Source organism: Carya illinoinensis, chromosome 2, assembly GCF_018687715.1.
Source record: "Carya illinoinensis cultivar Pawnee chromosome 2, C.illinoinensisPawnee_v1, whole genome shotgun sequence".
In the NCBI taxonomy this organism is placed as follows: Eukaryota; Viridiplantae; Streptophyta; class Magnoliopsida; order Fagales; family Juglandaceae; genus Carya; species Carya illinoinensis.
Window position 1 is genome coordinate 32,715,959 of NC_056753.1, and position 13,830 is coordinate 32,729,788.

Consider the following 13,830-nt stretch of genomic DNA (forward strand, 5'->3'; position numbering starts at 1 on the left):
TTCTGCTTCGAATAAGTCCATGGGTATTGAGAGAGTTGCGATTTCTATACCGTCCAGAAGCCATTGTAAGTAGTTGAATCATTAGTTTTGAGGTTTCTTGAGGTGGTTCATGATGTTATGATGCGCATCGTAACTACAACAATATAAACTGCTTTCTTCCGCTTTCAGGTAGTTGTGAATGCCCTGAGATCAGTTTCCTGAAAAAGCGCATAAAATCAGTGGTGCTCCAAACCCAGTTAGTTAGGAGAACATTGAGTACACGCCTGTGAGAATCATTGTACGTTATCTGAGTTCGTCACCTATTCATATTAAGTAGCTGTCAGAATATTTAAAAAGGGTGAAAGAAAAAGGAGTATCTGTCAGACTACAATTTCACTTTTCTTGTACAGGCCAGAAAACAATCACATGAAAATGCTTCGAGCCAAATTAGTTTTGCTCGTTCTTCCCTATTTACAGAAGGAAGAAATAGAATGAAAACAGGTAATAAAAACTCAAAGATTGCTCCACATGGTACCGAAAATCTATATCTCGAGGCCAGGCTTTCTGACTCAATATCTCTCTCTCTCTCTCTCTCTCTCTCTCTCTCTCTGATGTGTTCATCATTTTTTTTTTTACCTTTTCCATCTTCTCCCCCCTAAAGTTGTCAATGGCGTGCTGTTGGACTTCTCAAACCACCCAAGTTCTCAAGGTAGGAAACCTTCTTGTTTGTCGCTATGTTGGCAACTTTGTGCAAGTGATGATAGCTCTCGTCAGCACCCTTGGACACTTCATCTAAATATTCTGTTGAATCCCTTGAATCTGCATCCCCTTGATCCAGACCCCAACCCATGAAATCCGACAGTGTCACAGGTGGCGCCTCCTCGTTCTCTTCTCTATGGACTGAAAATATATCGGTCCCTGGAATATGAGGGGATTCTGTTGTAGAGTTCCTTGCACATGTGGCATGTGATGGATTTTGAGTGATATAGTCAGCATAGAGTACATCCTCAATACGTGACAGAACTGTGAAGGCCAAGCTTTCTAGGATTCTTGAGTAACTCTCGAGAATAGCCTGCCCAACATCCTGTGAAACCAAGAAGAATCCATTAACATAGTTCATAGAATAGAAGAAAAAAGATGTGGGAATGATCGTAGGCATGTTCTTTCCTTGAAATAAGAACCTAGATATGAACATGTTTGTACCCGGTTGTATTGGATTTTGCTGATGTCTAGTGCAGATTGGGGAGTCCCTGGAAACCGATGCTTGAGGATGAGTAAAATCGTCTCGGCTCTCTCTTCAAAGAGCTCTCTCTTCTCCAAGCTCACAGCTGAACCCCAAGCAGATTTTCCATCTTTTTGGATCATCTTCCTCTTCCAAATCACTATGGAAGCCTCAATTCTGTTCTTCAGGTCTAGGATTTTGTGCTCTGATGACAAGTCCATGGTGGAAAGAAACTGGTCGGGATCAAAAAATTCTTCTGTAATACTCTTATAGATCGAGTCCCCAAGGCTTGCCCGACCATTCTTTCATAGCACCAAAAAAAGGGAGAAAAACAAAAGTTGATGAGAAAATTGATTTTGGCACGTTTCTTGAATTGCAAATAGCACTTGTACGAGACTTATTCGTTCTTTCCTTACCTTTGGCAGGGATTCAATGTAGTTTTCTGGGATCTCCATTTCTGATAGAACTTGAGCATTTATGGCCATGGCTGCTTTAAGCACTTGGTTAACGCAATCTTTCTGATACTGCAAAAACTTTCTCGACATTTCAGATAGACCCTCTGGAGGAACTTGAGGAGTAGGTAGCCACCATTTGTCGTCTTTCCTCTTCGCATTCCTTTTCTCAGAGTCATCGGCATTTTTTGACGCATAATAGAACTCATTTTGGTCTTTAAAATTATCTAGACAATCCTGCAGATCGTAAGTCCTTAATTTTAGTGGAACAATTATATATTAAAGCATTAATAGGACTTTGCATAATTGCTTTTTAAACCATGAAAAGTTTATGTTTTTACAATAAGCATTGCATCAAGCTTGCGCAAGGCGGGGATGTTCATGTGTAGATCAGTTCGTTGCCGTGTCATCATTATCTGTCATATCATAAAACATAAACACTTCAGGAGAGAGAGAGAGAGAGAGAGAGAGAGAGAGAGAGAGAGAGAGAGAGAGAGATTGTTGATTGTTACCTCCATATTGACTCCGTCCTTGGATTTCTGTTGGGAAGGAACAAATTCAACAATGTAATCGGTGACACAAAGAAGCCAATCGATTTCTTTTCTCCACCTTGTTTTTCTTTCTGCAGACATTGGCTCTAGACGCGATTGTTCACCAAAAACGGAAGCTGCATTGGATTGCAATAGAAAATCAAGAGAAACTTAAATTGCTATTGATATTTAATTGAGTCTTCTTTTTTTCTTGCTTTCGGGAAGGAAGCAAGAAATACCAACTTATCCTCCTAATTAAAATCCTTGCTATTTATTTATTTATTTATTTTTATTTTTTTACCATAAGTGTGTACCAAAAATTAAAATATGGGTTTTCTTCCTTAAGCATTAAAGCTTCTTAACCAATCAACACCTGTGGATGCCAAAAAGGGTAGATCTCAACAATACCAGCAAGGTTCGTAATGGCATTAGACAAAGCCAACGCTGATGAAACACCCTTTCCTCCACCAGACATATCCTCACCCAACAGCAATTTAGCAAACCTCTCTTTCATCAGTTCCATATCTAAATCAACACAAACAAGAAAAAATAGAATCAACTTTATTATTGGTTAGCAAAGTTCATTCTAATCAATCAGAATCATCAAGGATTCAATATAAATGATTGATGTAATCGGTACGGTAAACCCAATGCATTAAAATCAACAGCACATAAGTGTTATCTGCAGGGGAAAATATAAATCTTAACCTATTTCACCTTTGAGGTATAGGGACAAAGAAATTAATAAAACTTTTACAGCAACTTATTGTTAATGACGAATGATTGAGATGAATGTTTGCATTGGAAAAACTAAGAGGCGACTTGCCAGAGGGTTGCTTGTCTTTGGCTGCAGCTGCGTCTTTGCTCAACCTCGATTCAGTACCTTTCAGTACAGAACCATTTTTTTGTCTCTCCAATGGCTGATCCGACTCTTTACAGAACATTGTCGTGCTATCATCGTCGGCAGGGTCTAAGGAAGAACCACCATCAAAGCTCATTCTCGTTCCATGTCTCCCTGCACTCTCATGCATCCCTCTAAACTTTAACACTCTGGATCTGTAATTTTCTTCCTCTTCTTCGATTGCCTTAACCATTTTTAGTTTTCTGAGGAAAGCTTTTGCAGAATGAACAAGGTAGAACACATGCGAGTTGTTCGACCTGTCGGAAGGGGTTGGAGAGGGAGCTATTTTGTCTATTATTTTTGTTACGAGAGTAAGAGGGAGATGGAAAAAGATGGGAGAAAGCCTAACTCCCAAATGAAATGATTGAGGAAAGATGTTTTTTTTTTTTCTTTTTTGTTAGGAATTAGTGTTTTTTGACAAAATTTTATCTTGATTTGTTCGATGGATGTGTGTTAGTTTTTCCTTTTCTCGGTTTAGGGAGCCAGAACGTGGGGTGCATGTTTATGCAGAAATGGAGGTGTGTTAGAGCCATTTTTGTTTCTTTATTTTTTTGTTATCAGTGAATTGGATGGTTGAGGTTTTAAAGTGAAGGTCAAAGGAAAGCCATAATCCAAGGAAAGACAGACAGGCTTGCTGACCACATCTCTCTCTCTCTCTCTCTCTCTCTCTCTCTCTCTCTCTCAATGGAAGGTTGATATGTGTTAAAAGGCGGCTCAAGACACGTAAACCTTGTGTCTGTGTCCAGACAACTCTGTATTAGATCTTTTTTTACGTATTTCTGTTAATATTTATGGTCCGGCTGCATGATGTCTCGAAAACTTCTGTTTAGGCTGTTATGATTTATGAACTCGTTACATTGCATGTGTTGTTGGACTTGAAGAATGTTTGAAGGCATAACAACTAATTATTTAGTTGGAAAAATCAGTTGGTTAATTGTAACCAAAATGAAGTTTGAGATTTATAATATTACATAAAAAGTGTTTTATGCTATCTGTTGGTGGAATTAAGCAGACTATCAGCAGCTATGCAATTAAGAGAGAAAAAAACAAAAAACAAAACAAAATCGCTTAAGGCGGAATTCCTCCGGTGTAAAATGGTGTGAGTCAACTCATTACCTTTAGATTTTATTTTTCTTTTTTTATATTGTATGAGCTTATTAGGAATAATTGTTGGAGGCTTTTACCTTTTGACTATTCTATCTTATAATTGTTTAATATATATATATATTATGTTTGCTTAGAAAAAAAAATTTGCAAATGGAGTTTGATGCCCCGTTTGGATATAATAAAGTGTTTCATTCTATTTTATTATTATAATTTTTTTAAATTTTTATATAAAATATAATAAAAATTTTAACTTTTTTAATTCTTAAAATAATAATAATATTAAAAAAAATAATATTTTATTTAACTTTTATATTAATTCATTTTATCTCGATTCAATATTTAATCTACACCGGAAACAAGCCTATATAGTATGGGAAAATGCTAGGTTGCCCCCGGTGTTGTTGCCTGGTCTAACTTTTAACTGCTCGTATATTTTATTTTATTTTTTATAACGATTAAGAAAATGATTAATAAATTATGTATTTTAAAAATATTTAAAAGAAAGAACAATGCAATGGTACTGTAGACACGCAGCGGTAGATGCTGGGAGGAGGGTAGCATGATCCGTATACCATGAGTGATCCATCAATATTTCTAAAAGGAAGAGCACCAAACGAAAGGAAAAAGGGACCGAAAGGCGACCTGATTTGTTTTCACGTATAATCTCATCTAAGAGCTGGTTCCGAGGAGTGAGATAAATTGAAACTTTTATAAATATTAATAAGATAGTTTGTTAATAATAATGAGTTAATTTGAACTAAATATTTTTTAAATTTTAAGAAATGAGTGATAAAAAGTTGAATAAAAAATATTATAAGATTAAAATATTGTAAGAATATATTTTTATAATATTTGTTTGTTTAGATATTTGAAAAAAGTTAGAAATATTTTTTATTTTTTATTTGAAATTATGATAAAGAACACGTCATCTTGACGAGACTAAACCTTAAGACAAAACAATAAACAGAGGATCGCGTTATATTAAATGCACTTATCAAATGATCACATCATATTAAATGCATTTCTCATAAGGTTACGCCGTATTAAATGGATATGGCAGATGGGACTTCGGAATGACACCCTTCCTCCCCCCCCCCCCCCGCGGCCCGCCCGCCACAGGACATGGCTGCCTAACCCTCAAGGCAAAGTATAAAAGGGAACCTCTGGTATCGAAAAAGAGTTACACTCTATGCACTTATTATATTTTCTAAATTTTCTGCTTCTCTCTACTCTCCTGTATACTTTTCAAGTATTTTACTTGCTTAGGCATCAAAGGCTCTCCCGACCACCCAAGGGCTACCTTCTGCTGATCTCTTTTCTGTGTTCGCAGGCTACTAAGATCGAATATTCGGATTTCTGAGAGCCCAACCCATAAACGTACGAAAATACTATATCAACACATATCCTAATTATTATAATTTTTACACAAAATACAATAAACAAATAAACTTTTTAAATCTCAAAATAATAATAATTATTATTATTATATTCCAATAAGATTTTATTTAACTTTCAATCTAAGGCTACGTTAGAATGTTGAAATGAGTTGAGTTAAGTTGTAAATAGTAATATTTTGTAGATCCAATTAATATTGATTTAATTTTTTAGGTTGAGTTGACTTTAACTTTTTAAATTAAAATATATAAAATAGATTGAGACGAGTTTAAATTTTATGTAAAAAGTTAAAAAAATAGTGAGTTAAAAACATGATAAAAGTTATTGATAGAACTCACTACTTTTTGTTTATATGAAAAGTTAAAATAGCATATTTTATTAACTAATTTATAGTGAGTTCTATCAATATCTCATCTGTATAACAAAATGATGCTATTTTATCTTATTTAAAAAGTAACTTTTATACAGATGAGATAAAATAAGATAAAAGTTAAAAATTATATAAAATATTATTATAATATAATTTTTAAATAAAATTTTTGGTTTTAAAATTTAAAAAAATTAAATTAGATATTATATCTTGCGTGAAATTTTTAAAAAATATAATAATTACTGAAAATAAAATAAGATGAAATAATTTAACTGTAGAACGAAACCAAGCTCATATGCGTAAACAAACGATGCCCGGGCTCAAGGTGGCGAAAAAGCGTTTAATCTCGTTTCCCGTTTCAGACCGATCCACCATCAAGCCAAAATCTCTTCTAGTCTTCTCCAGACCCAGGATCCCAGAGCTTCTCTATAATCTCCCATGTCCTAACACACATCTCATTCAAGATTAACGCACTACTAGTTTTCACCCCAAATCTCAAAACCCCTGCTCGTATCTTGCGCATCACCATGCTTTCAAGAAAACCCAGTCCACAATTCCTTTATTTCACCCTCACTCTTTTTCTATTACTAGCTTTTATCATTGCCATCAAGGCTTCTGAGCCCAACCCAAATGAAGACGATGAAGACTTGGAGGGTTTTGAAGAATTAATGGCATTGGATGAAGAAGAGGAGAAACGAGAACAAGAAGGGTCACCCAGTGTGAGATCGTCAGAGGCTGAGGTTTTAACCAGAGCCCAGAGGATTGTTCTTGAGCTTAACAATGACAACACCAAGAGGGTCATTGACGGGAATGAATTCGTTCTGATTCTGGGGTATGCGCCTTGGTGTGCAAGGAGTGCCGAGCTTATGCCTCAGTTTGCTGAGGCTGCAACTGCACTCGAGGAATTGGGGACTCCTCTTTTGATGGCCAAGCTCGATGCCGACCGATATCCGAAGGCGGCATCCCTTCTTGAGATCAAAGGGTTTCCCACTCTGCTTCTGTTTGTTAATGGGACTTCTCAAGTGTACACTGGTGGATTTTCAGCGTAAGCACGCTATTTTCTTTGTCAAATTGACAATGTTTCGTTTTCCATTCTGATATCTGAATATATTATTTCGTCATTTCGTCTTGCTTAGGATCGTAAGTTGTTAACCATGGTTATAACTCTTTTTTTTTTTTTTTCCTTCGTACTGTGTTAACTTAAATAAAATACATTTCGGTCACGATGGGTTTTTTTTGTAGACTACCAATTTATTTTGATTGACTTTCATCTCGTCGAAGCGTTTTTATGTCATAATTTTTCGACGTAATCGTGCAAATTTGCAGCTTAGAAGTTGTACTTAGAGAACTATTTAGTTTTACGTGAAAATCTTACGCAAAAAGTTTACCTGCTTAATGTAATACGTCAGATTTATTTTACAATAAAAAGAGTTTTACAATCTCATTAATCACAATAAATTACGTTGGTTTGTAAATTTTCTTGGGTAAGATTTGTGTGTAGACCAGTCACATCTCTTGTATTTAATGCGATTGTGGAATAACTATTATACAGGGAGGAAATTGTGATCTGGGCAAGGAAAAAAACCGGCGTACCTGTTATTAGGATAAGCTCAGTGTCAGAGGCACAAGAATTTCTCAAAAACTACCATACGTTTGTTACTGGTCTCTTTGAGAAGTTTGAGGTATGTATATTGGAATCGTTTCAGTAATATTCCGTGAAATTCAGAGAAAAAAGTACTAAAGCCCGATTTAAAATTCATATAATTATTTCTAAGTTCTTTTCTATAATGGCATTGAGTTTTCGTGAACTAGCCTTATACTAAAAGGGAAACGTTACCATGTGGTGAAAAAATTGTTGTATCAACTTCGTTACCTACCCATAAATGTGGCTTATCCCTTCTCTAATTTGTTAATTGACCCTTGGTGAAGCTTATTCTTGTCAGTTCAACTGTCAATTGTACATGGTGGCTTTAAAATTATATTCACTTGTCACTTGCTTTTCTTTCGAAATTTCTCCTACAACCACTGGTGTTCTTTTGACATTGTTAATTTTTAAAATGCTTGTAACTTTTGGAGTGAATTAACTGTTATTAATGCTGCACTTTTACTTTTAAGTGGCATCGAAGGAATATACAAATTAGAAATTTTCCAGTCCTTTTATGGTCTACTTCGACTTATATTTTTCTTGCAGTACGTATAAGAATGGTGATGTAAGAGATAAAAAATAGTAGAATATAAGTACATTCTAAGCCACGACTTGCCAACTGGTGTTTGGTAGACTACACTGTCTAAATTTTTATGACTCTTATGGATTATTATTATTTTTTTTTTTGGGAGGGAAGGGTGGGGGAGAGTTAATTTCTTCATTGGTTCAATTCTTTGGATATCACCATAAAAGAAATATTTGATCAAGATTGTCTTACGATCCATGTGTTTTAGCTTCACTCTGGCTAGTATAGTAGTGAATATACTAACATGATAAATATAATCACAGGGACCTGATTATGAAGAATTTGTTAAAGCAGCAATATCTGACAATGAAGTCCAGTTTGTTGAAGTGAGTGACATCGATGTTGCAAAAGTTCTTTTCCCAGATATCAAGGATACTAACCATTTCATTGGCATTGTTAAAAATGAGCCAGAAAGATACACTCCATATGGTGAGTGTGTGATTAGGTGATAGTATATCTATTTTACTTTAAGTGCCTATTAGTGGTGACACTCATCTTTCAATTATTCCAAAGCGATAAATATTTCTTGAGTGGGCCACATTTATTCCAAAGATACACCCCTATGCGTGGGTTTTCCATGTGTCACTGAAAATTACGAGTGGATCACAACTTACCGATATAATTACTAACGAGTGATTAATTTTTTCAAAATTGCAGGAGGGGCCTTCAAAATAGACCAAATATTACAGTTTTTGGAGTTTAACAAGTTCCCATTAGTTTCTAAACTGACAGAGCTAAATTCTGCCAGAGTTTACTCCAGCCCACTCAAACTTCAGGTGGCCGATACTTCCTCTGCTATACTTGCTCTTTCTTCTTCATTTCTTCGTATGTAGAATGATATGAAGTTGATAACTGAGTTGGTGAAAAGTGCATTGTATGAAGTTGGGAACTCCTTCACTCAGTGCTTCAATTAATGTCACCTCTACCTTTTGGTAACTGGCACTTACTTTTGGACATGAAGCTGTTTACTGAATGCGGATGATATCATCTCAGGGTACTTCCCCAACTTGACCCTGGCATCCCTGGAGAAAAGGAACTTCTCCTGAAGTAGTGTCACCTCTCTAAATTTTTGGAAACTGTGATAAAAAAAAAAAAAATTTTAGAACTCTTTCTGCCTTCTTCCTACCCATCTGTAGGGCAGAACCAAATTGACCTAGAAAATCCAATGAATCCTCACTGATTAATCACAAAATTATGTCTCTCAGCAAATATACGGGAAGGTTTATAACACTGATGCTGCAAAATTGTATGGTTTGCTGCCATTTTAAAAAAATCAATTAGCTCCAGGAAGTCTAATGAAATTGTCTAAAGTACATATGATAGGAAAAAGGATGAATATATATGCGATTTATAATATTGTTCTCATGTATTTAAGAAATCAGGAGAACAAATATACAGAACATGCTGCACTATTTTGTTTAATCCGTCTCTCCCTTTATGCTGAAGCTTGATTCTTAATTCTGAGTTGCCGAACCTGGAAGTATAGACTAACTTGTCTACAGTCTCATGCAAGTCTGAGCCTTCTAGCATGATTCTTTCAGATAACATTGATCAGTTTTTTAAAGAAGTCCTGGAAACTGTACCCTGGTGTACTCCAGTGAATATACAACACTGTCACAAGATGCAATTCAGTTTATGTCAGTATCAGCAAATCATTTATATTCCTTTCCTCTCCTTGGGGAAGCTTAATGTTAATAACAATTTATATTTACCAGACACACTTACAAGGTAAATTTATTAATTATTTGTTTTCTCTATCATCCAGGTTTTTTTCTTTATGGAGGTTGATGCCTTTAAAAATTTTCTTGAGCCTCTTCAAGAAGTTGCAAGAAAGTTCAAATCAAAGGTAATTTGTTTGACCTACATTTAAATCCATTATTGTAATTAGCTAACCTTTTTAAGTGTGATTTTCTAAGATAAGTTTGTTGTTGCAGATAATGTTTATATATATAGACATTTCAGATGAGAATCTTGCAAAGCCTTTCTTAACTTTATTTGGGCTTGAAGAAGCAGAGAACACTGTGGTTAGTTTTCCAGTTAGCAACTAATTATTTTCTGGGGTTTTATTGTTACATTTTCTTCTTTCTTGAAAAATCTTTAAATGAGACTATAATGACCTTATGGTTTCATTTTTTTTTTCTTTTTCTCATATAGGTGACTGCATTTGATAACAGAATCAGCTCAAAGTTTTTGTTAGAGTCAGATCTGACCCCTGACCCCCACCAACATAGAAGTACCATTTTTTTCTTATTATAATTATATTTAACCTTTGGATGGATATCAGCTTAGACAACCATAATGTCAATCTGAACTGGGTTATTTTAGGAGTTTTGCATACGGCTCCTGGATGGTACTCTCTCTCCTTACTTCAAATCACAGCCAATACCAGACAATGTGAGTGTCTTCTATCTTTATATTTTATTTTGGATCATGGATATGCAATTGTAGCCTGGACCATCCTTAGTTTTTTCCTTGAATAGATGATTTAGAATAGTTGCAAGGCATGACTATGATTCATTTGTCTTTTCTGTCCTTTTAGGGATATTTTTCGTTGCTTTCTTTTTACCCCTCAGCCAATTAGTGCAATGCGGTAATGTCATTAGGCCATTGAGAAAATTGCTGAGATAATTTATTGTCATAATTGTCATGAAATGCATAAACAAAAACTCATCTTCATTTGTCTTTTCTGTCCTTTTAGGGATATTTTTCGTTGCTTTCTTTTTACCCCTCAGCCAATTAGTGCAATGCGGTAATGTCATTAGGCCATTGAGAAAATTGCTGAGATAATTTATTGTCATAATTGTCATGAAATGCATAAACAAAAACTCATCAAAATGCTGTCAGACATTTTTGTTTAAGCTCTGTTCATAAGATGACAGACTTGATTAATTTCAAGACATATGTATGAACAATAAAACTTCAAAATATTTGTTTAATGTTATTTTCTATCTACTACAAATGATGGTGATCCTCAGAATTTCTTTGCAATTGTGAAAATTGCAGGAGGATGCAAGCATCCAGATCATTGTAGGAAAGACATTTGATGACTTGGTTTTGAGCAGTCCCAAGAATGTTCTTCTAGAGGTTTGACATTTTTGTGCCTTTCAGCTATTTTTCCTTTGCTCATGACATCTAAGTCCATTGTATTAATTGAAAATGAAGTTCTGTTGGAAATAATCTTTCTTATAAACAGATTGTAAAATCATAAACAGAAAGTTGTATGCGTGCCATTAGTTAAAGCATGTTTTATTGTGATTCATAATCAAGAGTCATAATCCTGCGCAAAGGCAGGAATTGTTAAATTTATTATATGTAAAAAAAAAGTTAGCATACCTTCGGCCGATATACAATAAATAGAACTTGATCTCCAAAATTTGGTTGAGTAACTTGATCTCCTCTCACCTTACTGCTTTGTTTCTATGTTAGTGATAAGAAACCTCACAAACTTTGCTTGAGTGGAGAGAGGAAGTAAAGGCTCTTTATATGAGTGATGAAGTACCTATAAAAAAAATATGAGGGATGAAGTAACCTTAGCCATTAAGAGTAATAATTTATTGACTCTTTAACTTCTTATAAAATTCAATAATGTTTATGCATCCATTGTTACAAAAGTAAAAAGACACGAAGTAATAAAATTAAAAAATAAACACATTAGAAATACTAAAAGACTACTTTAAATGTAAATTACTAACTTAATTAGCTATATTATCTTTCATTGGAGAAATTTAACTTACTCTCTTATATTATTTCATTTATAATGGAAAGTGGATGACGTGGCTTCATAGGAACAAAGTTCCATGTTTCCAAAATTATAGATTGTAGTGCTTTAGTACACACGTTTGCCTAGCATTAGATAATAAGACTGCAAGGAAGCTACTTTTAATAATGTAGGAAATCAATCCCCCACATTATTGACAAGAATTCATTACATTTACATGGTAATATTCTGGTGCTCCCTATATGATTGTGCCGAGCATTTTCTTGGTAGCAGAATCCCAGCACACTAGCTGTAATTCCTTTAGCAGCTAGGGTTTCAAAATTTCTCTAGAGAAGGAGATTAATAAACTCTATCCCTAAAAGACCTTATATTCTCTTCTGGGAACAGGTATACACGCCATGGTGCATCAACTGTGAAACCACTAGCAAGCATGTTGAAAAGTTGGCTAAGCACTTCAAAGGTTTGGATAATCTCGTATTTTCAAGGATAGATGCTTCTGCTAATGAACACCCAAAACTGCAGGTTAGTGTTATTATCATTGCAATTATGCTTTGACAATTTGAACTATTTTCAAAGTTACAACTTTGATCAAATTTACTCAAATGCTGTAAAAGACAGAAGAAATATATTTCAAATGGCTGGAGAAAAAGGAAATGTTAGAAGTTCCTTTTATTCATTTAAATTTATTGTGGTATATGGATGCCCTGTAATGGGTTATGCCTGTTGCTTTTCCGATCAACTCATGATCGTTTCTTCATGCTTTTAGTTCTATTCATGTACAGTTTGATATCTAAATGCTGAAGGCGCTTGCTTGAGCCTATTATCTTCTTTTTTTTCTTATTTTAAATTTCATTGACCTTAGTGCAATTGAAATTTGAAATCACCCCATGATTATTGTAAAAACTTCACCTGCAAAAATGTATTTTTCATCTTAATATTGGAATGAAAAGGGGGCAGTATTCCCCAGTAATTTAGAATCACTTGAATTTTAATGAGGAGACATTTTTTTGGTCTTCCATTGAAGTCGTGGGATATGGAGTAACGCTGAAGTGATGATGCTGATGGGGTTATGCCTTTGTTATTGTCTGATATTATTGCAGGTAGATGAGTTTCCAACGCTATTCTTTTACCCTTCAAAAGATAAAGCAAATCCGGTAATTATTTCATAATCTACCGATATTTTTATGTTTATACTTATCTGTATGCTAGCCAATTGGTGGAAGTAATCTATTGTGCATGCAGATCAAGCTATCTACAAAATCCAGTTTGAAGGATTTTGCGGCATCTAACAACAAACATTTGAGAGCCAAAGATCATGTCATGAAAGATGAATTATAGTAAAATATAGTGAAGTAAACATACCAAAATCTCGACTCATCAAGAAAATGTTTCTGAATTATTTTTTGTAATAGAATTCTGGGGAGAGGGCTGCTGGCCATGGGTTAGAGGGCCAGCCTTATTACCACCCCGTCCCTGTGCTACCGTGCATTTGCTGCTTCAAACGTTTGGCTTGCTGTTGCTTCTTTATTTTTCGAGTTTTGCTACGTACAAGTAAAGTTGCCCACTAATCTACGTATCAATACTGATTCTTTTATATTTAAAATTTAAATTAACAATGTTTTCAATAAAATCTACTTTTTAACCAATTACAATAGATTGGGGCACATATTAGTGCACAATTGTACTTGCAACTATATTTTTTTCTTATTTTCCTGATCTTTAGTTTCTTTATTTTCCTGCTCATTTAGTCAGGGTTGGGGATAAAAGCGGGATACCACCACCATACACACCACGGATACCAAGAGGGCCGTCCGAGTTGCAGACGGTTTCGAGTGCTCAGCCACTTTCCATTGCAGGTTGGTGTTAAGCTAATGAACCGCGTATGTACAACCCTGGCTAGACATTTGTGCCTAAACTGCTTCTTG

General features: G+C 34.9%; 2 protein-coding genes across 2 annotated transcripts; one reads left to right on the top strand and one right to left on the bottom strand.

Annotated features, from left to right (window-relative positions):
- Positions 1 to 338: 338 nt before the first annotated feature.
- Positions 339 to 3,640, bottom strand: LOC122301036 (rop guanine nucleotide exchange factor 12-like). Its single transcript, XM_043112101.1, has 7 exons — positions 3,010 to 3,640; positions 2,592 to 2,708; positions 2,166 to 2,320; positions 1,995 to 2,069; positions 1,618 to 1,890; positions 1,183 to 1,503; positions 339 to 1,063 (listed from the first exon to the last, which is right to left on the bottom strand). Exons 1-7 carry the CDS (start codon positions 3,275 to 3,277, stop codon positions 644 to 646), a joined length of 1,629 nt encoding a protein of 542 aa, XP_042968035.1. The 5' UTR covers positions 3,278 to 3,640; the 3' UTR covers positions 339 to 643.
- Positions 3,641 to 6,250: 2,610 nt separating this feature from the next.
- Positions 6,251 to 13,485, top strand: LOC122301039 (protein disulfide isomerase-like 1-6). Its single transcript, XM_043112103.1, is given in 13 exon segments — positions 6,251 to 7,001; positions 7,509 to 7,638; positions 8,451 to 8,616; positions 8,845 to 8,963; positions 9,953 to 10,033; positions 10,122 to 10,211; positions 10,342 to 10,392; positions 10,394 to 10,420; positions 10,513 to 10,581; positions 11,191 to 11,271; positions 12,293 to 12,427; positions 13,006 to 13,059; positions 13,148 to 13,485. Coding segments are annotated over 13 exon segments (1,617 nt in total). The 5' UTR covers positions 6,251 to 6,483; the 3' UTR covers positions 13,244 to 13,485.
- The last annotated feature ends 345 nt before the right edge of the window (positions 13,486 to 13,830 follow it).